This window comes from Pyrgilauda ruficollis, unplaced genomic scaffold, assembly GCF_017590135.1.
Source record: "Pyrgilauda ruficollis isolate IOZ18807 unplaced genomic scaffold, ASM1759013v1 scaffold72, whole genome shotgun sequence".
Lineage (NCBI taxonomy): Eukaryota > Metazoa > Chordata > Aves > Passeriformes > Passeridae > Pyrgilauda > Pyrgilauda ruficollis.
The window spans coordinates 3,391,649-3,418,682 of NW_024529044.1; the positions used below are offsets into that span (position 1 = coordinate 3,391,649).

General features: G+C 41.6%; 2 protein-coding genes and 1 non-coding gene across 6 annotated transcripts in view; 2 read left to right on the forward strand and 1 right to left on the reverse strand.

Moving 5' to 3' along the window:
- The window catches only part of TEX2 (testis expressed 2), a 44,951-nt gene extending 39,771 nt beyond the window's left edge, over positions 1–5,180 (forward strand). For all 4 annotated transcript variants that reach the window (XM_041485889.1, XM_041485886.1, XM_041485888.1 and 1 more), the window contains 3 exons: positions 1,837–2,046; positions 2,250–2,370; positions 3,169–5,180. In XM_041485889.1, coding sequence (XP_041341823.1) covers positions 1,837–2,046; positions 2,250–2,370; positions 3,169–3,291 — 454 coding nt within the window. In that variant the 3' untranslated portion in view covers positions 3,292–5,180. The remainder of the gene's footprint in view (positions 1–1,836; positions 2,047–2,249; positions 2,371–3,168) is intronic.
- An 847-nt stretch (positions 5,181–6,027) lies between these two features.
- Positions 6,028–6,159, reverse strand: LOC121363495. Its single transcript, XR_005956710.1, has one exon. It is a non-coding gene; the product is annotated as a small nucleolar RNA SNORA50 (small nucleolar RNA).
- A 2,023-nt stretch (positions 6,160–8,182) lies between these two features.
- Positions 8,183–27,034, forward strand: part of ERN1 (endoplasmic reticulum to nucleus signaling 1) — a 32,489-nt gene continuing 13,637 nt past the window's right edge. Inside the window, exons 1-4 of the mRNA XM_041485687.1 lie at positions 8,183–8,357; positions 17,447–17,558; positions 25,965–25,998; positions 26,947–27,019. Coding sequence (XP_041341621.1) covers positions 8,292–8,357; positions 17,447–17,558; positions 25,965–25,998; positions 26,947–27,019 — 285 coding nt within the window. The 5' untranslated portion in view covers positions 8,183–8,291. The remainder of the gene's footprint in view (positions 8,358–17,446; positions 17,559–25,964; positions 25,999–26,946; positions 27,020–27,034) is intronic.

Genomic DNA, 27,034 nt, shown 5'->3' on the forward strand with positions numbered 1-27,034 from the left:
TGATAGCTGGTGCCAGTCCTGTGATGCTCTTTGTCCCCAGAATGGCAGAGTGTGAGGCTGTCCAGGCCATGAAGCAGCCCCAGCCGCCCGTTTCCAGGGCAGCGGGCAGCAGAGGAGCCCTGCTCACCCCAGCCCTGCAGGGACACCTCCCATCCCTGCTCTGCTGGATTGCTGGGGGGCCAGAGAAGCTCTGGGGACATTCCCCGCTGTGTCCCACCTGGTAGCAGAGCCAAGAACAGGATTTTGTGTGAAAACTTGAAACCCTCTCTATGCAGTATTACTCGTATGCTTATCCCGCTGATCCCTGATTGCCAGCATTCCATTTTCTTTTCTTTAAGAAAACAACTGTTACTCAAGCCTGTTTTTCTTGCTCAGTTTTGATTTGGATTTTTTTTTTTTCTCCCCTTGAGGACTTTGTGTCTGTGGGCTGTGCAATACTGCCCTCTGATGCTGTGCATGGATTTCAAAGAAAATTTCCCAACATCAGTGATGCCACATCATTCCTTGTTTTGGCTGTGGCTCTGATTTTTTGCTTTCTGCATCTGATTGCAATTATGCCATGCAGTGAGAAAGCTGAATGTCTGAGCCCAGAATGTCTGAGACAATCACAATGTTTTCTATGTCTGAACATATCTAAGTGATTTTTACAGTGAATATATCAGCAGGCTCATGACTTACTCAAAATGTTCCAGAGAATTTTAGTATTTTACTCCTGAACACTTTTGAAAATTGTGTGAAGAGTTGTTTGAATTACTGCAATTGATGCATTTCATATCTTCTTGAAATTCATAGACCATATAAAGAACTCTTTATCAAGAGGACAAAGAGGGAGAATAAAGAATCTTAATGCAAAATACTGAAAAAAATTTCTTACACCTATTAAAAATGTGCATTACTACCACTACAGAATCTGGTGGGAGAATAATTTCCTTCTCTGGGTAAAGATACAGCTAGTATAAAATCCCAAAGACAAAATTCATTTTCTCTTTTTATATCAGCTGAACAGTTTTTTGTCTTATGTTGTGCTAAGGACAAAACTGTAAAAGTTTGTGTAAGAAAAAATTTATTTTTTCCCTGAATAGGAAAATGTCATTTCCTTAGGAAGGTTATCTCTGCTACATAACACCAAGAGCCACAATTAGACACGATATAGTCTGTGGAAAATACCAAATGTGCTATTTTTTGGAGTGTGTATTTCCAACATGAGATAGGGGTAAGAAAAAACATATTCAGCCCTTAAAGCATGTTTCAAAAGCCAGGAATGCTGTCTGACACAATTGCCAGGAAAAGCCCACTTTCTGCAGACACAGTTAACCATTTTTGGAATATCATTCCACCCACTGCCAAAACTGTTTTCCTCTTCTTTTTCAGCATCCTTATACTTGTAAATGCTACAGTACCTTAAAATTAAAACATTTTTGTTCAGCACACACAGTTAAATAATCAGATATAATGGCTGGGCCTTCTATGCTGATGATTTGTGCACATCTTGGTGCATCAGTGTCTTGACAGTTTTTTTTTTAATGGTTTTAGGGAAGTTGTCACTTCTCATGCCAGCTTGCTGGCATTAATGGTCTAAGTGTATTTGCAGTTTTAAAAAAGGTTGTTTCCAGTGCCATCTGGGAAAGTGTTCAGACTGAACAGTTCCTGCCAGACACTCGTAGCTGACAGAATACAGCTGCTGGGTGCAGACCCTAGGATGTACTGCTTGGCCACGTATCTGTTCAGAATTTTTATATCAAAAACTTTAATGATTTAATAGAAAATCCATGTCTGTCTTAGCAAATAGGTTTAAGAAAATTATCTTGATGTCGTTTTTCTATTCTCTATTTAAAGGTACGTTGGAGGATATCGGACAAGTAAAATCATGAGAATTGTGGATAAAATTACGAAGTCAAAATACTTTCAGAAAGCAACAGAGACTGAGTTTATTAAGAAAAAAATTGAAGAGGTCTCCAATACTCCATTGCTGCTAACAGTTGAAGTACAGGAGTGCAGAGGAACACTAGTGATTAACATTCCACCTCCACCCACTGACAGAATATGGTAAGAGGAGCTCAGAGCAGAGCTCTGGGCAATGTTTCAGGTGTGCTACCCCACGGGCTGGCTCAAGTGGGTTCTGGGCAAGGAGCAGTAGTAATTAGTTGTAACTGAGGTAGGAACTGTTACTAAGAGCTAATTGTTACAGTTTTAAGTACTTACTTTCTTAGAGTGTCTGTAGTAAATCCTGCTCTGTGTCCGGTCCCCAGGTACGGCTTCCGAAGGCCTCCCTACCTGGAGTTAAAAGCGCGGCCAAAACTTGGTGAGAGAGAAGTGACTCTGGTTCATGTAACAGACTGGATAGCAAGGAAACTGGAGCAAGAGTTCCAGGTGTGTTCCCTTCACATTCTCCTTTCATTGATGATAGTTTTGGTCAATTAAAGGGGTGGGATGTTTAATTTTCACGTGTCCTCTATTTCATTTATAATCAGTCATGTCCTCCACTGCTCCCAGCCAGGGGGATGGGTGTTGAGAGCTTAGCTGAAACTGACTGCTGGGATGGTCTCAAGACTCATGTGTAGACCTGGGTGGAAATCTGTTTTAGAGATGAAAATGACCTTTCTTTGAAATAGGTACCATGGTAAAATATCCTACATGTTCTTAGATGATAGGGGGCCAAACTGTTACCTAAAATTAAGAACAGATAAGGCACTACTTCCTCTTACTGCTTCCTTTAAAGTAATTTTTAAAAAACCACGTTAACCATAGTGCAAAAAGAAAGAAGCCCCCTCCAAATACATGTAGGATAGGAATAGTGACCAGCTTGATTCTGGACCCCAACCTATACAATCAACCAGAAATCAAAATCAATTATTTTATTAAAAGTGCATTTTGAAAGTATATGGATAGGTAAGAGCTGAGAAAGGAATTAGGAAGAGTTGGTGATGTTTCCTGTAGTGCCATTTTAATTGAATGAAATATGCAGAGATATTAATATTTCCGAGTTTCATTTACAGCTGTAACACAACAAAATGGTTTCAGTTAATGGGCACTGCAGTGACTCAAACAATGCTGAGCTTGAGAACCTTTTCTCTGTAAATGTGCTGCATTTTTTAAACTAAAATTTGAAAACTAAGGTTTCAAGTGACATATGTAATGTAACTTCATTTCATTGCATCTTTTTCCCAGAAAATCTTTGTCATGCCAAACATGGATGATGTCTATATTCCTTTAATGCACTCAGCCATGGATCCCCGCTCCTCCATATGCCCTCCTCAAGATCTGAGCACGGAGGCCTCTGATCAACCATGACATGTGAAGACTCTTGCAGTTTACAGTATTATAAAAGTTACTCTCATGGTTTTATAAACTGTGCTGTAGTTCTCGTCCTTAACTTGTGCCACTCTCCCCCCTCCCAAGGACTGCCTTTCCCCGTTCCTGTGTGCTCACTTGCCTGGTTATTGTTCCCGTGTACTTCAGCTACATGAAGTTCCATTCCATTAAGCTGTTGATTTATTTTTGTACTGGCTGCCATCAGGATTTTAACTGGGAGGCTGAGGTGACCTGTTCTTTGTGGGGAGGGAGGAGGAACTCAAATGTAACAGATCAAGGAGCTTGTTGATGCACCTTTCGTTCAGCTTGTTTTCATGCTATGTTAATGTGCATTAAAGCATTGAAAAGTTGTTTGGCAGCAAAGGAACTGCGTGCCAAATGGAAAAAATCCTAAATAAGGAATGAATTTATAAAACTGGAAGAATATTTTTCTTTCTCAGGCAGTTGGAGGTGTAGAATGAACTATTTTATGTTCTTTCACTTCTGCAGTCAATAGCTTGTGTCAAGCAATCGAAATATGAAATGCTTTCAGGATAAAAGAATGTAAATTGGATGTATAGGTGATATTGTGATTCAATGTGCTGTATACACATTACTTTTTCATACAGAACTTCTGCTTTTTTTGGGAAGCAATTAGCCATAAAACACACAACTATCAGTGAAGGTGGGACTGTCAGATTTTTGTAAATGAGGAAAAAAAAATTGGTAAAGCCATGAGACCAAACCATAGCAAGCCGCCTTATAGTGAGGTACAATCACCTTGGTTCCTGATTAATTCTGAATGTTTATAGGGACATGAGCACACACACCAAGTGTCAACACTGCACATCTCCAGGAGTAGCGACCTAACCGTGCACGGAGCCTCTTGCTGTGATGGAACACCCATTCTTTCTGACAGGAGTTTGTTGCTGTGAGTCTTTTCCATTGCACTGTGTTTACACCCAAGGCATGGGCTGGGATCCTCAGTTACAGCCCCACACATGACAGCACCTGGTGCTTGTGCAAGCAGCTGTGGCTGACAGATTTTGACCCCCGTGCATTGGTTTCTTGGACTTCATGGCATAGGAATTCAAGCATTGCAGTTGATTGAGCTGATCATGATTAAATGCTCTTTCTGCTAATTAGTGGCCAAAACTAAAGGGGAAGGGGGAGCTGCCTTTAATTTGTCAGGTGTAATGAATCAAGGCTAAATGTATGCAGTAAATTCAAGGTTCGAACACTACATATCCACTCCTTAACACTTAATATTTTTCTGATACTCAGTGTTGCCAACTGTTCATGGATGTCAGAAAATGTTTTAGTTTACAACAAAGGTGAGTTTTGGCTCTCCTTTTATAACATGATTTTCTTTTTTTTTTCCAAGTAATTTTTTAAGAAATTTTTTTGTATGTTGTGTTGTCACATTTGATGTGAATCAAAATTTCCATGTATAACTTGATGATTTACCATCTCTAAATGAAGCTATTCTATTGAAGGTTTTTTAAACAGCACCTTGCCTGAAACAAAAGCATTTAATATATTTAAAATTAATTCTATATTTGAACACCTATTTTGGTTACCTTTAATTGAAATATTAGTAGTTATATTTGTTACCTGAACTCCTCCTTGACCATTCCAGGCTGTGTATATTCTGGGGTTTGCTGATTTTGTAGGCATTATTTGCCTTTCATGAAGTCTGCATGTCTTGTACGCAGGTCTTTTATATGAGTTAATTTCTATGTGCAATAACTTAAGTCAAAGGACTAGATGCACTAATGTGTAAACAGATTTAGACTTATTACACAAGATTGTCATACTGCACTTCATAAACTGTGGGTAACTACAATCTGCTTGCTTGGTTTTATTAAATAAATTTATCCCATGTCAAACAACTCAGTAAATTTCATTTCTACAGCGTTCAGCCACTATCTAGTGCAAATTGTTTTAAAAACCTTATTAGAAAGGCAGCTTCCTAATAAGAGTGTGTCCCATGCTTTGCAGAGTCATAAATGTGCCTGCTGGTTGTGGCATGACAGGTTCAGAGTTAACCAGTGCTAAGCTCTGAAAGGAAAAGCTAAATTTAATTTTACTGTCATGAATCTGAAGTTCACCACACCAGCTAGTATTCATATAAGGAATATGCTTTAAGAACATGTTTGCATACCTGGTAAAACTGTGAAAGGATTACCAGCAGTTACAGAACAGAGGTGACACACATCCACATCTGCCACCTTTGAGCTCAATAATCCCTTACAGTCTGCCTAGACCCTGCCCTATTCCTGTATGTCCTGTGTGGTTACACATCTTGTGTACTGACAGAAAATGCTCTACCTCCCCCGACTGACATATAAAAACAGCACCCCCCCTAAGAAGCTGCAGTTTAGTCACAGCAGTCTTTTAAGGTGTTTTGCACCACGTGCATAATGACCTCCAGTCCTGGAAGCATTTCTTCTGCCTCCAAGCTGGTTCACCCAGCTGCTCTAACCCTGCAACAGCTAGGCAGGAATCCCAGGCCTTTTGTTCCTTTTTTACAACTTAACCCTGAACTACTAAAGGAAAACTACAGCCGCCGCTTGGGCTGGGTGGGGTCACACGGCACCGCGCTGAGTGACCCGGCTCTGCTGGGCCCTGGCACCGCCCTCCGGCCGGGAGCGGGCCGCCCTTGCAGGAGGGCGGGCGGGCAGATGCGGCAGATCGCTCCCGCTGTGTCCCCGCGAGGGTGGCACGCACGCGAACAAATGTCACTTGCTTTTAAAAGCGCCGCCCGGGTCGGGCCGAGCAGCGCCAGTTATGAACAAGCGCTTCGCTGTAGCACCGCTGCTTGGCCGGCGGCGCCAGGCGGGCACCGCCGGGTCAAAGGCAGTGCGGCACGCGCGGAAGAACCAGCCGGACGCGTTCTGGGGCACACAAGCTTTATTTACCGCCGCTCCCGGCCGCCGGTCGCCGCACGGGCCCTGCAAAACACCGAGAGTAAAGGGGAGGTTATTGATGCGGTACACTCCGGTCGCCCCGCAGGGTGGAAGCAGCCGGGGCGCTCAGCAGTAGTTTTGCTTCATGTATGTCAGCAGTCTAACACGTGTCAAGAGACATCACCGCGGCCCGGCCCCACCGCCCGCCCGCTCCAAAGCCACCCCACCGCTCACCTCGCTGGCCACGCCGAAAGAGAGACCCAGAATCCGCCGCGCTCCTTTTAATAGAGAGGCTAGCCCCGCCCCCCGTCTCGCCCAATAGAATTGGAATCCGGGGGCACGTGCTGATTTGGGCGCTGTTGCGCGCGAGGGTGGGCGGGGTTGCGTGAGGGCAGCGGGCGGGGCGGCACAGGGAGGTCAAGTGGAGGGTCTGAGGGAGCGCGGTGGTTTCATGTCGCCCCCCGCCGTGTGAGGCAGCTTTTCGCCTTTTCAGGGACAGTAGTACTCTTCTCTTTCTAGTTTGCTCTAGAGCTTTGTTGCTGTGAAGAAGTAGGGCTCAGTATTAAAAATATAAAAGCTGAGGCCCCGGTCAGATCTGCCCCGGCAGAGCGGGTGTTGAGGTGGTTCCTGAGGGGAGCAGCTGGGAGCTGAGGATGCTCACCAACACTCGGCTCCCCTCCTACCTCAGCCGATTTTATTTATTTTTTTTTTAATCTCCCATGAGGCCATGGGAGACACTAGTGTGAAATAACTCCAGCTTGGATCTGGCACACTACAGCATTTATACAGCAACTGATAAATTCCTCCTCTGCGGTAGCAGGGTGCTGCTGCTGTGGCACACACAATGTGTTTAGGGGTTTGCTTGTTCTCACATGGCACAAATTCATAAAAGTCAAGGCCCCATAAAGAAACACATCAGAGAACAGGAATCAGTGTTGTTTGTAGCTCCAGCGTATTTTTATGTATTCAGACTTACAGGTCAGATCATCATTTGGCAGTGGGTGGGATTGCTGGGCTGCCCTGTGCAGGAGCTGAACTTGATGATCCTTGGTCCCTTCCAGGCCAGGATATTCTGTGATTCTGGGTAATTATTGTGTCTCCTGCCCACCATCAAAGGCACGCTCACTGTGGGAGCTCGTGTGTGCATATGGCATGCCCAGAACTCCGTGTGCCCTGCAGCTCCATTAGTGATATCACCATAAAAAAGCAAACAATGTACAAGGACAAAGTGGCTTTGTTATATAAATAGGTGGCTGAACACTGGGCCTTTGCCAGGCACTCTAAATTTACTCTCTTCTGTTTAAAGCTTCTTCCATTTGGTTCAATACTTTTTGTGTTTATTTTTATCTGTTCAGAGAAGCCTGGACCTGTTTTTTCGGTTCAAGGAGGCATGTTGGGGGTTTTTTTGCATTTATTTAAGGCCTTGCAAGGCCCAGGGTTAACTAAGTCTGTCAAAGGCAGGAGATGTGCCAAATGCATCTGGAATTATCTGTTCTGAAAACACAAAATCAGTAGGAAAACAAGAAACACACAGTCATCAAGGTTGGAAGAGACCTTCAGCATCATCAAGTCCAACTGTGTACCCAGCACTGCCACTGTAGCCCCCAAACCATTAAATATCATTCAGTGCCAGATCCAGATGCCTCAACACCTCCAGGTACGGTGACTCCACCACTTCCCTTGGGCAGCCCCTTCCAACGCCTGACCACCCAGTTATTCCGGGGGAGGGAGGCGACTGACTGGTGCTGCCTGGATTTAGGTATTTTTTAATAAAAACAAAGCAGCAGTACCCAGCTGCCACCGCACCCCGCGGCTCCCCATGGGGCTGCCAGCCGAGCCCCGGAGCGGGCGGCGGGTCGGTCGGGGCTCACACGAACGGGGAGGCTCCGGCGGCAGCGCGAAGCCGCGGAACACCTCTGGCCGCGCCCGGGCGGTCCCTGAGCGCGGTGCCCGGCGCGGCCCGTCCGCCCGCGGGTGACGTGCGTGTCCCGGCCGGGCGGTCCCTGAGCCCGCCCCGCCCGCCGCGGGGAGCGCCGGACGCGCCGCTCCGGAGGCAGCGCCGTGCGGGGGGAGCGGCCCCGCGGTGCAGCTATGGAGCCGCTCCGCCGCCTCCTCCTCAGCCTGGCCGCGCTGCTGCTGCTCCCGCCGAGGCTCGCGGTAAGCCCGGGCCCGCTGGGCCGGGGAACGGCAGGGGCAGCCGGGGCACGGGGAGGGCCGCGGGAGGGGAGCTGGGGGGGCTCCCGCCGCGGTTAGCGAAGGTTTGCCGGGGGTGCCCGCAGCCCGGCGGTGTCCGCAGAGCCAGCACACCTCCTGTCCGCTGTCGCTAACGCCGGGTGCCCCTGTGTGCGCAGGCGAGGGGCTGCAGCCCCACAGCCTGTCCCAGCCCCACAGCCGTGGTCCTGCAGCTGTGCCCCACCTGGCATGTAACCTGGACGTGTATATCATAATCCTCGCAATATAAGAATGCGGTTAATTTCTCGCGAGGCAGTTGTAAAAAAGTAGCACAGAGAAACTTTTGAAACAGTAGTACAAAGAAACTTTTGTAAACTGAAACTATGTAGATGGATCAGGAACCAGTGAGACATGCTAGAAGGTCTGCTGTATCCCTTAATAAGAAAGGGGGTTTGGTTTTTTTTTCTGGAAAAAAACCCACACACTGTATATGTATTGATAACCAAATACATGTGACTGCCTACATACCTTCTATACTCTCATGGCATTTTGATCGTTCTGTTTCCAGAGCAAATACAGCAATGTGCATTAATGTACATGTGGTTGGTTGGGATCCAAACCCGCAGTTTTAAATTCAAAGGTGGAAGACAAAGTGCACGAGTCACTGCCCTACAAAACCTCTTAAGAAATAACCAGGTTGGTTATAAGGTATTGCAATAGGTGGAGCAATAAAAGTGCATGGAATAGGGAAACTGGTGCAAAGCAGATGGAATGCTGAGCAGATTATTTTTACAGAGGTAATAATTTTAAACAGTGTACTTTACAGTGGGTGCTGCCTGCTGTGTGTGTACTGAGATGGATAGCTAACTTCAAAAATTCACTTCTGAAAGGCGTGCTTGTTAGCAGGTTCTCCAGATCAGGAGACAATGAAAAGGCCATCTGGCATTCACTGTTTCCAATATAGTCAAGAAAATTTTAGGTTATGTTCTTTGATAGATTGTTCATTGTTACCTGAAAAAGCTGCTGTAATATATGGGGTTCTAGTTCAGGTTAAGCAAAGCTGAAGGCTTTGTTTTTCACCTGCGATATAATAACTCCACTCCCCTTCTTTAGAAGTAAAGTAAACACATTAGCAGTTAAGCTGGCAACATACCTAGTCTTGTTACTTCATTAGGAAACTGGAAAAAATTAAATGCAGGCTGTCAACAAAAATTACTTTACAGTCTTTATTGTAGAGTGCTAATGTGTTTGTCTTAGACTGGACTGTAAGGCTGGACTGAGGTGTTTTCATGGTGCTCACAGGTTTGGGTTTCAGATTTTGCAAGGAAAATACTGATTTAAAACGCACTGAGTTTTAAAAACAGTCCTAAATAAGAACATTAAGAAATATATTTAAATACATAAAATATTTTTGAAATCAACAGATTATTGCTAAATTTTGTATAATTTTACTTGCATAATCACAAAAGACTGTACTCATGACCTAGTAGAATTCAGCCCATTTTTTCTCTAGATTTCCCTCTTCCCTTGGTTTCCCTGCTCTGCCATCTCACCTCAGATCAGTGAGTTCTCCATTTCTGTTCCTTTTCTTGGCTCTTACCCTGGTCTTTTTGCTCTGTGAGCTGTAGATCCTCACCATGACTTCCAAGTTGAAATCTATTCTGTAGTTCAATTGCTTTTCAGAACTAGTTTTCATTCCTGTGAACTTAGTCCCAGTCATCTCACCTGTGAATAACCCATTTAACTGTGGAGGCTTATTTAAAACTATTCATGTCACTTGAATAATAAACTCCCATGAGAAAGACTGGCATACAATTTCAGTGTTGAGGTAACTTAAAAACATGAGGTTGCCTAAAGATTTTTCAGATTGTTTTTTCTGTAGATTTCTTTTCAGAGTAGTGGTGGTGATCTGCTGTTTTGTAAATTCTTTGGCTGAAAAATGTACTCTTTGTTACCTAATATGCCATCTCTAATATTGGTTTTTTTTGGTTTGTATAAGTCCATACAAGGTCTTCCTTTCATCTTCCTTTCCTGACTGTTCTTTACAGACGGGAAAATGCTGTTTCTTGCTGTTTGGGTGACACAGTTTACAGCTCTTGGAACTGCCCTCCATTGAATGGGAGCTCATTAAGAAGGTGAAATCTCAGAGCAATGAGAAATGCAGTAGAGCTGTCAGTAAATTACAGTTGCCATCAATATTACCCAGTAACGATTAGAGCTCTCTTTAGAGCGAAAAATCCCTTTTATGAGCCCTGGGATGTTCCAAACTGTGTTTGTTTATCTTTTAACGTGGAGTCAGTGTAACTGAAAAATACCAACCTCTCTGGGATTAAAGTGGCATTTGGAACATGGGTCTGTCCCTCCTGCAGCCGGTGGGATGGGTTTCAGTGCTGGGTTACACTGTGTAGGCAGCACCTGACATGGAAAAACCCTGGCCTCAGCCAGGTGTTATTTCTTCTGGTGTGTTCTTTATCTCAGCATGAGGTGTTTGGCCAGGGAACTGATAGGTGTGAAAACCCATGTGAGACAGCAGAAGGTTTACAGAGGACATATTCAAGCACTGAGTTAGTTAATACTTTTTATTTGAGTTGCAAATCTCCCTAGTCGCTCCAAAAAATAGTGTAATAGGGTTTAGAGGGTTTTTTGGTGGGGGAGGGAAATGTAAATTTGTCTTGCACACCTAAATTATCATGGACAGCTCTATCCTGGAGTATAAATTCATGTGTTTATAACTCTGCTGTCATTTGGATTGTTGGTGTTCTTGTGGCTATTGAAGTACATTTGGATTTTACACAGAGAATCAAATGTGAAAGCTCAGCTGGAAGTTCCTGGTGGAGAGACCACTCCAAGGTGAGCCCAGGAGGGAACAGTTGGAGTGGACCTCCCGTACTGCTCAGTTTTTCCACTGCATGGAGGGTGGGTGTATGGATGAGAACTCACTGAACTGGGTCACAGCGTGATGAGAAATGCCTAACAAAGACATGTTAGAATTCAGTTTAAGATTAAAAGATCTGTAGATTTCATTTTGCTTTCTAAAGAAGATAAAACATATTTTTGTCAACTCTCTTTCATATCTTAACTTCATTATTAGTTATACTGGAAAACTCCCCCAGTAGTTTACTGAATTTTACAAAGACTTTCTTCATGGCCTGGTTTCATCATGCACAGGGAGTTTTAGCCTGTAGCCTGGCAGTGTAATGAGATAGCTGTCAAAACCAGGGTAATGATTCACAGGCTATCTGTGATGAATATGCCAAGTGCTTGCAGTGTGTGCTAATGTCTAAAAATATTTTGCTTTGCGTCCTTATTGGTTTGCCAGCTGTGGTTCCAGTAGCATCAATTATGGTATAGGCCTTTTGTTGTTGTGAGGATAGTGTCTGGTGCTGTCAGTGCTGAAGCTGGTTTTTAATAGTTTTTGAGTAAAATGCAAATGCACAGCCTGATGTTTATGAGGCTGAGTATAGAGTGAGGAATAGCATGGGTTCTTTTTCCTTGAGTGATAATTTGTATCTTGTCAACATTTTGGTTTGGTAAGCCAGGCATTATCAAAGAAATTAGAGGGCTGTTATAGTTAACAAACCATCCATCGTTTATCATCCATCAGTCCAACACATTAAGTTTGGTGTATATGTATTCCTACTTCAGACTTAGAAAAGAAAATTATTATTTCCCTGCTAAGACATGGCACAGTTCTGTTTACTCGTGAGCACACAATTATCTCTGTGAAATCAGTAACAGTTCTTGAAATCAGCACACACTGTCATCCATCCGGGGTCACTGGGAAGTGTTTTCCTGTTTTTTATTCATACTTGAAGAACCTCTTGTGGTATCACCCCCACAGCAGAACGTATGTCTGGGTTGCAGCGTTGTAACCTCAAGGAACTCAGTGGCCTGGTTTTCTCTCTGCTTTTCCCACTAACTTCAGTGCCATTTGGGCCTTCCTGGTGACCTTCGTTTCGAAAATGGTGGTTTTAAGCAGATGAACTAATAGAAAAATTATTGCTATGGGAAATCTGTTTTCTTCTAACACAATAAAACAAACTAAGGCATTGCTTTGCTAACCCTTAGAAAAATCTGAGCTGTTGGGGTGAAAGATGTTATCACCCTTGACACTGAACTGCACCACACACACACACCAGAACTTGTTCTACAGCTTTCACTGACCTTCACTTGACTGCCAGGTCCTTCAGAATTGTTTTGAGTAATTTTCTTACTTGGATTTCTATAACATTTTATCTAAAGATCTAGACTGAGGGGAATATTCTTATGAGAGACTTAACTAGTATAGATAAAGTTAATTTCTTTTTCTATTAGATAGTATATTTCTATTCTAGCTTAAATGCTGTTTTCTGCTTAGTCACAAATTTTAGGCTGTTGTGAATTATTAACAGTCAGCTTTAAAACTTTTGTCAAATTTGAATCCAATGAGAGCTTGAAATTTTGTCTTTTGAATTAAATTATTAAAATTAATTCTAAAGCAGTCCCCATGTAATTTCAAATTATTGTACATCATTAACCTTATATTGCTGTTGTTGTGGAAGATTGTTATGAGTATGGACTGTCAAGACAGTAGAAGCTCTTACTGAATTCCAAAGAGGGATATGTTAAAATAGATGTTGCAATTTCAGATGAAATGGAAGAAGGAACCAAACCAGGTTTTCCTTCCGTCTCATTTTCTTTGTTCACTAAATTAAGTTCTTTTTGCTTAGTTGCTTCATGTACTGACATATTTTTTGTGGAGTCAGTTGATGTATCTTCCTAGAAATAGAATTGCAATATGAAATAAAAGTCTCTTAAGAATTTGCATTGCATCACAACAGTTGGGACCTCACCCTTGCAGGGAGGGAGGACAGGATCTGTGTTACCAGTTATTATAGAGTCTGTCTCAGGACTGAGATTATGATGTCTTTTTGTGGTGGAGAAAGCTCTTACATACTTCACAGAAAAATGAAAACAAGTGTGTCTTGTACATACAGATTTTTATAGCTTTTTGTAGTTTTTCATTGAAGTGCTAATCCCAGGCTTTAATTAATCCATTAATCAATTAATTACAAAGCTTTGTGTTCAAAATAAAGTATATTCAATATTTGCAACTTTGATACTTCAGTCTCTAGCCACTGATAAAAGTCACAAATAAAACCAAGAGAAAGTATTTTTAATTTCTCAGTCTGGGTGAAATACAAGTAATTATTTAAATAATCTGTTCAATTTTCTATCTATTGCTTGATAAAATTTGAAATAATAAAGCCTTGTTTCCATATTATTATACTAACTCCCTAGCCTTCTCCAAGTGACTGCTGTAGATATTGAACAAAATAAATTAGCAATATTGCATAGCAAAATCTACAGAGTCATTGGATTTTTTTTAAATTTAGGTCAAATGCTTCACCAGGGTCAGTGTGCTACTGAGCTGGGTGATGTCAACTGCATGATATCATGTGCTTTGAAAATTATGAGTGAATGGATGATTTTAATAATGGCATTTTATGTATTTCATCTGTGTTCAAATACAAATTTATAAGTAAGGGAAGAACTAATGAAATCTGCCCTATATTCAGTCTTTCCCCCAAAGGAGATGTTATCTTCAACACACGGGGCTGCAGTGACCACATCAATGTGACTTTGATAGCTGAATATAAGAAAGCCCTTCAGAAGAAGTGAAACTTAAACATAGACCTGAGGTGGGGGCGGGAAGGGCTTTGAGGGAGAACATCAGAAAAGCTGTGTATTTTACAGGGAAATGATGCAGCATGTGGCAGGATCTCCTTGTCACAGGAATCCCAGGGCCTCAGTGCCGGTTTCGCTCCCAGTGACGCTCCTTGGACACGGAGCAGAACTGGGCCCAGAGCTGGTGGGTTCCCTGGCTGGAGACACCTAATGGCTCTTCCAGGGTGCTGTTCCCGTGGTGCCTGTGAGTGCCACAAGCCCTTCCCATCCCAGGAAAGTCCACATCTCCCTGCTAACCATGGCTGACACCATGGGATGGTAGCTGGAAGTGGTGCTTTTCCCCTCCCATGCCAAGGGTCCTACACTGAAAAGCTCAGAAAAAGCTGTTGGGATTTTATGATCTTGGTAATACCTGAGAACTTTCTGAGAACCATCTAGAACTGTCTAGGCAACAGCCAGGTGTTCACTTGGTTTTCCACTGAAACTTTCAGGAACGCTTCTTCAGCTAAGGTTTTCTTTCTCTGTTGTTCAGCTTGTGACTGGAGGGAAGTACAGAAATGTTTTCCTGCTCTGAGTGCAGTGTGAAGAGGAACCCTTTGCACATTTGTCCTTTCTGTTTGGTTTGAAGTCCTAGGAACCTGCTAAAACACCAACAATCTGGAAGACAATACTGGTTACTGATGTTTTGATCAGAGTTTCAGAGCTCACATTTAATTCCTTAATGCCCCAATAAATAGATATTCAAGTGTTAAATATGAAAGTGTTAAATCTACAATATACAACAAGTAATGTTCTATACACTGTGTATTCCTGATATGTGATACCCAGCCATACTCATGGTGGTTATTTTACAGGCAAATGTTTAGTGAAAATGTTACATGTGTTTATTTCTTAATCAGAAGACAGGAAGAGAACATGGTTTATGAAGAATATACTGATTCTGTAAGATAAGATAAAAGATAAGACTTGTACAGAGAATAAGAAGTAGCCTAGAAAATAATCTTATATGCAGACAATGTTGTGGATTTGTTGTATGTTGTATTTTAGCTGTAACTAAACTTCAACACTAGTCATTACATTCTGGGTGTCAAATTCCCACCTGCAATTTAAAGGAACTTGAATAGTTTTAATTTCCTGTCTTTAACAGTTGTATTTTCTTGCTCAATTTACTGTTTCACTCTAGGTGCAGTTTCACTGTGTTTACTAAACTGAGCCTCACAATCAGATGGTTTTCAGCCCTGAAGGGTTGTGATAGTGGAGCATGGGTTGTGTCCTCCCCCTCTCACTGCAGAATCAGTGAATCTGGCTTCTTAAACGCTGATTTAAGGAGGACTGGACTAAAGATGATTAATCAACTACACCATCCTAAGTGTAGTTATGTATATCTAGAGGACAAAATTTTCATTAATTACTTTGGTACAGTGGCTACAGTAGTTTAAGAAAAGTAATAATACAGACGACTGAGATCTCCTAATTTTACAACAGAGCCCCTCTGCTCTTACACCCAATCAGGTTGTTGGCTTGAAATGTACAGTGAGTTCAGTTCTGATCAGTAACATCTCGAGGTGCTTTTTTTATAGGGCAACTGTTATGCACTCTCCCTGTTTGAACAAACACTGCAAAGTTTAATCCCAGATGTAAATATTTTATCTAAGTGCAGATGGCTGTGCAGCCCACATAATTTAACAATGTCATGTAATTAATATTATATTTATGTGTTAAGATACTTCTCCCATTTTTTTCTGGCCTTCCAGCAATTATTTGTGATCTGTAGTTGGTGTACTGTTGACTTGTACTTCCATTTTTCCTGCACTGTGTGTTTTACAATTGTGTGCTCCAGCAGATTATGACTGGAAAGAAGCATGTACAATATTTATAGGTGCAACCTGAGTGTTGGCTAGTTAGCACCAGCTAACTAGTGCTTAAACACAGACCTGAGGTGGGGCCAGGGGGGAAGGGCTTTGAGGGAGAACATCAGAAAAGCTGTGTATTTTACAGGGAAATGATGCAGCATGTGGCAGGATCTCCTTGTTATATTATCCTTTTAGCTCTGTGCTTTGCCTGAAAGTTTAATGCTTTAGTTGGATTGCACTAAAATATATAGCTGTTCAAAGAAAGTTATTCCTTGTATTTTAATTTGGCAATTAAGTATTTTGCTTTGTGGTAATTCTAACATGACCAGTAATTGGTTTTTACAATAAGTCATTGAAGACAATAATTATGTAAAATGAATACATTTTCATTTTGTGTGGTAGGTTAAGAACTATATTTAACTGTGAAACTTTGCAGTGTGGCAGGTGTCACGCAGATGAGCAATGCAGATACAGCCTGCAAATGAAAAGTTACTCGAGCCCTGGAAAACAGAAATGGGTCAGTCTTGGGATGTCTGGGATCATCTTTAGGCAGGAAGAGAAGAGCAGGCATTAAATTAACATGCTTGTTCTGCTTTGTGTGATGGAACACCTTGGACTTAGTTCCTGCAATAATTGCATAGTTTTGAGTCCTTGGTGTTTGTGTGATATACCCTTTTAATAAAATTCCTTTTTCAGCAAGGGCCAGGCTCAAACCTGCTTGGGCTGGAGGTAAGACAGTGACACCAAACTGCTCCCCAGGGACAAAATGAACTGGAATGGGAAATGGAGGTTTGAACCCTGCAGGCAGCTACTTTCTCAGAGATGCCTGTGGATGTGCTCATCCTTATGGGTCATATTCCTTAACAGTGTTCTTTACTCTCTACTGCAGGAAGACAATATTGGGAGACATGAGGTATAAAACCACAATTAAGAGATCTACCAGTATGGATCTTCTCCAGCCTTTAAACTGCATCTATCCTAAATATTTTGCCTTGCTCAGAGGCAGCTGACAATGCTTGCAGCTCCATCTGTCTCAGCCACAGTAGACTGTTGGTCATTGTTCAGTTGTATTTATCCAGGTTCCACCCAGCCAATGTCTCTTCATTCCTAGGGTACTGAACCTGGCAGAGTATTTTCTGTGTACCTGTGAGGTGAATGGCTTTGACATTGACATGTGGGTTCTCTGAGCTGCTCTGAACTCCCTCACTCTTCATAACTTACTGCATGGTCTTTTTGTCAGTCCTTTCCTAGATCAGCCCTGTCTCTGGTCTCTCCTAATTCTAGTGCAAGAAGATTTTGATATCAAATTGAAAATGGAGGTGGAGTTAAAGCATATCCCAGTCTGTTTCTAGAGGAACTTAGCACGGTAACATCCGTAGTGTTAACAACAAATTAACCAAACCAAACCAAAAATCACTGAATTCAAAGGGGCAAGAAAATTGTTCAGTCTGTGCATTTAAAAGAAGGGATGTTCTAGCCCATGTACTGTCTGACAGTGACGAGTAAACTCTGTAGTAAATAATCATACTCATCATATTGGTTTTTCTTTTCCAGAACACCAGCTCAGTAACTGTGCCAGAAACACTGTTGTTTGTTTCAACCCTGGATGGAAGTTTGCACGCTGTCAGCAAGAGGACAGGAGCAATCAAGTGGACTTTAAAAGAAGGTGAGCAGGAGGTGTCCTGATGGCCTCTACTCAATAGCAGAAATAACAGTCAAATTAATTAATTGGCAATTCCAACTGTTTTAAGATCTGGTACATACTTTATTTTCTTTTTAAATTTTGTTCTTGTTCCAGTATTAAGCTACAGTGTTTCTAGAGTCATGTCCATCTTCATAATTTCACTTGAAGGTATTTTTCAGGTTTATGTCAGGTTTTTTAGGTTTTTGGGGGTTTTCTTTGTTTGGTTTTTTTCCCCCTGGATGTTTAAGGTGTGGTGGTAAAATTGGTAGGTGTCATGTTTTATGGGAATGACTGCAATATAAGCAAGCATAGAATAGAATAAATGTGTCAGCTTGTGGAACTGATGGCAGAGGGAGTGCATGATTCTGTCTCTGGAATACCCTACATTCTCTGGTGCAGTGCATATCGTGCAAACCTTGGGGATTTTTCCATAACAGATATTTAGGAACACACAGTTTTTTAAATAAAAGAACTGCACTTGTATAAAGGAATTTAACATTGTTCAGTGACCGGAAATGATTTTGTAATTTTAATTACTGAGCAGGGCTAGTTCTGTCTTTATGAAAAATTTAGTATTTGTAAGCAAAATTAGCAAATTTTGTTTAGTGGGACTCTGATTATGTATGGCAGAGGTGATAGTAGCACCTTCACTTCTGGAAATAAATTAGAGGGTCAAATGGAAGGAGTCAGTGACTGCATCATTCTGTCCTCTGTTTTTAAGCCTGTCAGTTTAGTAGGTGAGCTGAAGTGGTGGGAAATGGATTGTGCCTATCTGGTGTCTGCAGTACCAAGCAGTGGTTCTTCTTTGTGAAGCCATTTGTATTTTAAAGCAGATCTATCAGACAAAAAGTTAACTTTTTAAATGAGCAAAGAAGGCTTCTGTAGCTCTTAGAGTAGAAAAGGCTAAGCCAAGTATTTTCTTGAAGGATCTTGGTTTCTCCCATCTCCTGTTTAAATTTAGACCCCTCCTTTTCCTAAACAGCCCTGCCTAAAAGCAGGTTGTCAGCTTCCCAGTTTAGTGCTGCTGTAGGCTAAGAAAAACTTGCTGGTCTCTTTGTCATTCCAGTGGCACAAACATACCCTGCCTAGTCATCTTCTAGAAGGGTATCACAACTGGCATTGCTCTGCAGCCACACTTAGTAAGTGGCAAAAGGTTTTTTGAAGAAGAAATTAACACATTTTGGTAATGAAAATGATCTTGATCAGAGTGTGTTGCTCAAGGAACTTCCCTTGTTTAAAAAAGAATTGTTGCAAAACTCCTGTTGGTTCTGTAGAACTGCCAGACTGGATAATCTAGTTTTATGGAACTTCTTGTTTCCTCTCTGCTGTTAACTTCTGCATCTTATGTACATGAGTTGTGCTCACTCAATTTTTGCAAAGCACTTATTGCTCCTTAGTTTATTTCTGTGTAATAGGGCAACACACAGGGATCAATGAAAGAAGAATTAGTGGTAGGTATCAGTGTTCCAAGATGCCTCCTGAGTTAACTGAGTTAAGTGGACATGGAACAAGGGCCTGTACATATAAATTGGTCACTGAATTTGTAATGGGAGGGGGTTTATTTAGTTTTTTGCAAATCTGTATTTGTTGGTGGGAGGGAGGCCCAACAGACAAGACAGTGTTGGAAACAAATGAAAGCCCATTCAGCTTTCTGTGCTGAACCCCTGGAGAGTCCTAATAGTGCAGAATTCATTATTCATATTAGTGTATAAACACAGTAGATGGATGCACTCTGTCAGCAACATGCTGGTGCTGTAACAGAGACTACCTGGCAGGAAGCTGCCTGCACTGCAAACACTGCTCTTGCAGGTGCCATTTTACCCTGATTACAGCAGATAAACCATGTGTTGTAGCTCAGGTGCTTTGAGAAGTTGTGGAGGTCACCTGGAGCACTGCAGTGGCACTCACCAGGAAGGGAACATTTTATTACTGCACTTGAGCAGCAAGGTATTTAACAAAGGGCAATTCAGGTACATTTTATTTTCATTAGGGGAAAAAACCAAGGCCATGTTCATTATCAGCAGTGCTTAAACAAACATGAATATCTTGCTATGTGTGGCTTGTTTTCATTTAGCACTGAAGCTTATCTTAGGTGTGTGGAGTAAATGAGCCAGTGATTATCACCACAATAACATGTTTGGGTTTCCTTCCTTTGTGGAGTGCTGACAAGAAAGGCAGTCAGAATAGTTGTGCTGCCCATAAAGCAGGCAAAAACTAGGTCAGCTAGGAATAGGACTTTCCACTGTCAGAAATAAGCTGTGTCCCTGTGGTTATATGTGATGAGACTGGACTTACTTGTTGAGGGTGCTTAAAATCTTCATTTCCTGTTGGCTTCAATGGGTCTTGTTTTCTGGCAGCTCTCAGGATTTTTCAGTGAGCAGGCTGCTCATTTCCTGGGCCTTGGAAAGCTGGCAAATGGTTGGAAAGTTTAGAGAAAAACCCATATTCCTCCTCCCCTGTAATTTCTGAGAGGCTCCTTTGCTTGTGCTGTGACCCCACACAAACAGCTGGTGTTGAAGGCACCCTCTGGAAAGGCTGTGGCTCCCATTTCACATCAGTGCCTGAATGAGGCTCTTGCTGCCACCCCTGATCAACACAAGGAGCTGTCACCCTCAGTGACAGTGGGACAGGCTCCCGTGGGCTCCCACCTTTTCTGCACTTGCCACTAGCAGGATACTTGGTCAGCATCCTCAGTAAGTGAGGTTCCTTAGGATGAAACCTCTTTCCCAAAACTGATGGAAATAAACCAACTTCTGTCATTTCCTACAGACCTCTTTGAAAGGTACAGCCCTTCAGATTTGTGTTTACATGCAAGTGGACAGAGAAAGAGATGGTCATGAGAACCTGTTGGCAAGGCAGAATCTGGAGAAAGCTTTCCTCCATGCTGTTTTATTTCACAGTTCTGATTTCAGTGTGAGCTTTACGAGTGTGATTTTAAGACTGTGCTGTTCCCTCACATCTTTGTAAAACTCACCTTGTATGTATCTGTTAACTCAAGAGCTTGGTTTATTGAACATAATATTGAATTTGAGATGCTAAGGCTGCAGTGTTTCAAGCTGTACTCTTGGGCAGACTGTTCCCCTCTTCTCTCTGTCCTGTTGTATTGTTCAAAGGCATTTCTCTTTTTTTTTTTTTTTTTTTTTAATTCACCAGCTCCTTAAAAGCTTTCCCTTAAGAACTAATTTAAAGTATTTTGCCAGAAGAACATTTAATATATGCAGATTTGGATCCTCATTTAAAGCCAGCAGAAATTTTGTTATGATCTTCAGTTCTTTGTAGCAGTCAAAAAAATGATGGCCCACAATCAACTTAAAAGGTTTTGATTTCCTACACCTCACTCATAACCTGTAGATTTTAGAGGGCTCTTATGATAAGACAAAGATATAAAGATTCTATCTATTTATGGGATTCAATATACAGATTTTAAAGGGCAAGTCTGAGGTCTGTAGATCCTGCTGTAGTAACAGTGATTTTTCCCACGCAAGAAATAATATCTTTGTGCATAGCTGTAAATTAATAAGGATTGGCAAAACAAAACAGTTGTAGAACAGTACTGTTTTCAGCAATTCCAGAGCAGTTTGTGTCTCTAGCCTCATTTGCTGTCCCTGCAGCAGCAGATGAGGACGGGTTTAAATTGGCCCGTTAGCCCAGACTTTGTGGTAGGGCCTCAGGGCAGGAAACCGTTTTTTCCAGCTCATTCCAGTGGAGCAGTGACTTACTCACTGTTTCAGCCTCCCACTTCTCCTTTCCAGTCATTGGCGCTAAGGGCACGTTACAGTGATGACAACATGCAACTTTATCTTTATCTTTATCTTGTATGTTAAAAATACTCAGAGTCTGGGCAAAGGGCAAATTTATCTTACAATGTATTTGTGAAATATGGAGAAAAGTCAAATGCATTGTATTTAGTGTATGGGTACAGTTTCATAAGGCTTTTTTCATTTATGTATGCAAAGTGTGGGTCAGAACCATCTGAAACCTGTTATACTCAACTTCTGCCCACTCACAAATATATTCTGGCCATGATGCAACCAAAAGTGGATTGGGACATCTCCCTGCTGCCAGGTCAAAATGTTCATTTTGGGGAAGTGGAATAGAGCCAACTAAGTTACCAAATTACTGGGCAGACATTATGTTAACAGATTTCTAATAACTGCTGTACTTGTAAATAAACACTTAGAGTTCTAGAATAAATCTTTATAATGTAGGATCAATCTCCTTTTTTTTCCCCTTAACAAGGCTATTTTACAATTTTTTTTCTAACAGAGGCTGTGTTACCAGTTCAGAAAGATAAAGCTGGTGTGTGCTGAATTGCAGGTTTTTAATGTAGGAATCAGTAACATAATCTGTCTTAGTGGAGACTGCAGGAAAAATAAAAAATGGGAAAGCCATGGAAATATCTATAGAAAACTCATCTTCTCTCCAGCACTGGAGATATTTACAGGATGGTGTCCTGCTTCCTAACTCACCCCTACCATGCTCCAGAGTTGGTTTGACATCTGTTTGCTTAGTCTAGAAAGTGGAAAAAGCTTTCTTAGGACCTTGCAAGAATTTGGCTTTTCCCTGCTACATGGGATGGAAGCTTGAGGGAGAGGAAGATGTATTTTTCAGTTTTATCACATTTTCTGTCCAGCTTGCGTTCCAGTACCGAATAGTTGCTGCTTTGTTCAGTGGTTGTCACCACTGTTGGTATTGGAACACATCAGGCCTGTTAGAGGGACTTTCCCAGTTCCAGCAGGGAGTTTTGAAAGCAGGGTGACGTGGTTCAGTCCCAGCATGTCAACACTTGAGTGGGTAGCAGCTGGAGAGGAGAGGAGGACTCAGTGCTCTGACTTTCACAAGAACTTTTTCTGTTTGGTCCCTTGTGGAGCAAAAGGTGACTTCAGTCACAAGAGGGCTCACTCGTTTGCTGGTCTGTGTTCAAGCATATGAAAACTATCGTAAGAACTGGCAACAATTAACTGAACTAAGATTCTCTTTTTATCTCAGAGTAAGTTCTTATTTCAAAACAAACTTTGAAATAGAGGTTGGAACAGGTCCCAAACCACATGAAAGTGAATGTGAAGAGTTTATTGTCTGTCTTCAAAGGATCTCTGCAGAGCCACAGCCTGGGTTCAAGATCATGAAAGTGTTAAGAAAATAAGAAAATTTACACCACCTCAGTAACTGAAAATGTAGAAAAATGGCTTTCCACAGCCTGTCTTTCCAGGTGGATATTGCTAGTAGTGACAGGAGAATTCCTTTCACTTTAGAAAACTAACTCCTCCATCCTTGTGAAGAGCCTTATACGTGGAAATGAATCAGAAGTCCGTAAAAGCTTTCTAACAATTCATACACAACACTTCAGGGTGTAGGATGCCATCAGAACAATCAGTGTTTTGGTTCATGTGCCACTAAATACTAAAAAAATTCCTGCTGCTTTGTTATAACTTAATCTGTTCTATCTACTAGCTTTTTATCTTTGCTCATAAATTGAGTTTCAGTTACTAAGAAATCAAATGAAAGCAGGAATTTTTTCATTTCTGATGAAGTACCTGATGTTGAACACACGGTACTAAAGAGAAGTTCAAGGACTTTCATGACAGTGATGCTTCTGTACACACTGAAAAGCTTGGGATTGCCATAAGACTCCTCCATGTCATCTGATAGGCAGCAGTGCTTCAGAAAAGCACTGCAAAACAGAGACATTCATGAGACTTCTGGCATTGTTTTTTAAAGTGTAGAAGACATTTATTGATGATATTGGAAACTGCTTTAAGTGACATTTTCCCAGCAGCTTTCAGAAATACAAGCTGAGGGATAAAAGCTCAATGCAAGTAATTATTGCACAGATACCTGTGTGTGTCCTTTCACTGTTGTGGTACTGCGTGGTCAACAAAACCATGCAAAAGTTCTCAGATCTTTAACTGCATCAGAGGGGAACACTTTATTTTGGTTGATAAAAATAGATTGCACAGTCTTAGAAAATTAAGTAAAAACAAGCTATTAGCCCAAAAATGCTTTGCTGTATTACTCCTCTCCACTGTATTTTCAGGATAGAGAGGGAGCTCTAGGGAAGCATGACTAACCAGGCTCCTCCTGCAAATGTCATGGACAAACCATAATCTATCTTTGAAATTTCCTGTAATTGTTCACGTTTTCCTCAGTGTTGTTCGAGAGACCCCTGAAATACTGAGGTATTTGAGGCAATCCCACTCCCTGTTGGTCTGCTGAGGTGTCCTGCCAGTAACTGGAGTTAGCAAAGTTGGAGATTGATTCAGATTGTAGTGGTTTTACACTGTAATTTCATATAAATTCACACCACCATTTAATTCAGAGAAAAAACAGTCCTCTAATTAAAATTAAACATTTCTGAAGATTATTCTGACAAGAAACTATTTATATTAGTTAGTCTTACATTTTGCCCAGATTGACTAGGAAGTGATTTTATAGAAAATCTGCATTGTTATACTTAAACAATAAATATGCAGTCACTTCAAAAACAAGTTGTGCAGCTTTGTTACTCCTAGTGATCATTTGAGGTCATTTTTAGGAATAGGAAAGAGTTTCTCCAGTGCTGCTGGTGGAGATGCTGTTGTCTCACAGTGGTCACTGTCACCACAGGTGAGAGTTTATTTTCTTACCATGTAAGACACTCTCAGTGTAATCAGTTCATCAGGAGACTTACAAAGTTTATTTGGCTTTTGCCTTTAGCAATGCTTGTAGTGTTTAAAATCTTACTTAGCTGAGCCAGGTGTTGCTTGCTCTGAGCCAGGTGTCACTTGCTCTGATTCATGATGCTGTTTCTTTCACAAAACTGAGCATTCCTTTCCCATGAAGCATTTGTGATTACAAAACCTCTTGCCTTTGGTCTTTAATGTCTCTCTTCTTTTAGGTAATTTCAGCCAGATTTAGGGATACCCTGAGCCTATCAACTTGGTCTCAGTTTGCCTTTAGTAGTTCAACCCAGCAGCTCAGCTCAAATCAATCCACTGTATGTGATGGGCAAAAAATGCTTTTTTCTTGCTTTTCCCTAGGGATGGAGCGCTGATGATGTAAATCACCATGTGTTGTATTAGATATTATAAAGCATGTGGAATACTTCAAGCAAACACTGAGGAATAATTGACATATAATCAGTGAGGGGGGGTCCCTCCCAACATATCCTGAAACCAGTTTCTTCACACAAGGGATAGAAATGAATTGCTTGATGCAGTTAATGCAATAAAAGGTCTGACTAAGCAGCCTGGTCTATAGAGACAGATACAGAAGATGAGTCGCTAAGCTCCTTTGTTTGAATGTTAATTATTCTTATGGTCTTTGATGTGTGTTTGGGTTCTCAATGAATTAAATGGAGTTTATTTTGACACCTTTGGGAATGTATCCTGGAACATTTTTTAGGCTTGAAGAGAAAAAAATTACATGTGGTTATGTTTTGAACAAAGCTGCTTTGAGAATGTTTACTGTTGTAGGAAGAAATCAATGAAATAAAGATAACTGTACTGTTATCCCTCATATCCTCCTTTCTTTCTGTCTCTGGCATTAAATGTGCTTCTTTGGGTGGCTGCTGCTTTCAGCTGTGTTGCAGCCAGAGATCTGCTTGGGTAGGGGGTTATGAGTTTTTAATCCCTGTAAAACCAGGTCATCCTTGCAGGCCATTGCCATCAAACCCAGCAGCTGGTGTGGTGCCATGCCCTGCAGAGTGGTGCAGACTCTGTAAGCCCTGGGTACTGAGCCCTGAATTTCCTGTCCTTGCCTTGCTTAGCTCTGCAGATATCCCAGTACACTCAGGCTGCCCAGAATCTGTGGCAGTTTCCCAGTCAAAGGCTGTCAAAACATCAGTGTATTTGTTCTTATTTCCTTCCTATTGCATCATGATGTTTGCATGGGGACAGAAGAGGTGAAAAACAATGTTTGCTTGGTCATTTTTCATCCTCTTGCTCAGACTTTTTCCAGTGGAGTTTGATTTTCCCTGTGGAAGTGGAGATACTTAGAGGATTGCATCCTCTTGGCTTCTGAGGTATTTTCTGCCAGTATACCCATTAATAAGCACATGTTTGTCTAGGAAATTGTAGAGTATGTCTTATAAATCAGGATACCTCTATGGTGTTTGCATCAGGAGTGAAAATCCTGTGATTTAGGATTTTGTAAGCTCTCAGGAATTTTGAGGTATTTAGTGTTGGTAAAACCAAACAAAGGACTTCAGAAGACTTTCTCAAGTGCTTTGTAGTTTTCCATTTTATGAACCAAGTTCCAGGAACAAGAGGAGGCTGCTGAGTTTACTTTCAAACTGTGAATCAGCCTTTCTAAAAGGAGCAAGATGTTGCAGGCCTGACTTGATCCTGTATCTGGTGAGTTCAAGGGATTGAATTGCTAGTATTTTGACTTTTTCTTTTTCTGTGTCTGCAGATCCTGTCCTCCAGGTGCCAATCCATGTGGAAGAGTAAGTCTGTTTCCTTTATCTCATTTACAGCTTGTTCAATTTTCACTAACATCTTGAAATTTGGTTTAATTTGAACCAAAGCCATCTGTGTTCTAGACAAGCTGCACACCTTGCAGAAGGCCATTTAAGGTGGCATGGGGAACAGGTAAAAGGATAGAATTAGCTACATATAATAGCTAAGAAGAAACAACCTGTCTGCAGCCTGTTCTCTGGAGCCCTTGCTGGGTTGGGACATCAGGGCTGTGAGCTGTGCCACGAGTGGCAGGTGGGAAGTGACAGAGCCAGGACTGATGCTGGGTTCTGTACTTAGACCCCTCAAACAGATTAGAAACTGAAACACAGGAAACTGCAACCACCACCACCACCACCAGAATCTGCAAATGACATCCTTAAGCTGTAAATTTAGATTGGTCCCTGCAGCAGCTTCACATTTAGCTAGAAAATGTGGGGCTTGAACTTTGTCTCTGAAGTCAGTGGTGGCATCCTTTATTTTTTTGTTCATAGATCCATAGACATTAGGATTTGAGTGAGTTTGGAGTCTTTGTGTAGTTTGGGTGTAGGGATCCCTTTACCTCTGAAATTTACTTAATTCTGGAAACTCTTTCATTGTTTCTTGCCTTCCTTATGCTCTCTGGTTTTGTTTATTTATTTGGGTTTGTTCTAAATCTGTGTCATTTTAAGAGCTTGTGGGTTTAGTTTAAAAGCTTTCACCTGAGTCATTGCCTGCCACATTTGGATCTTTGTGCATTCAAATTCATTAAGGGTCTTATGTTTTATCAGTTCTGAAACTTCCTTATATTTTTAAATTTTCACAGTTAATAAATTAAACTTCAAAAAATTTAATGTCAGATGAGCTTCTCTGTAAAGCCAGCACTGACCACAGTTTCTTTCCTGCTCTCTGAGAAGCACAGTGCATTTTATCATTTAAAATTGCTGCTTAAATCCTAGGCCAGCATTTCTTCCAGACCCAAATGATGGCAGTTTGTACACGCTTGGTGGCAAGAACAGTGAAGGCTTAACTGTAAGTGTATTTTTA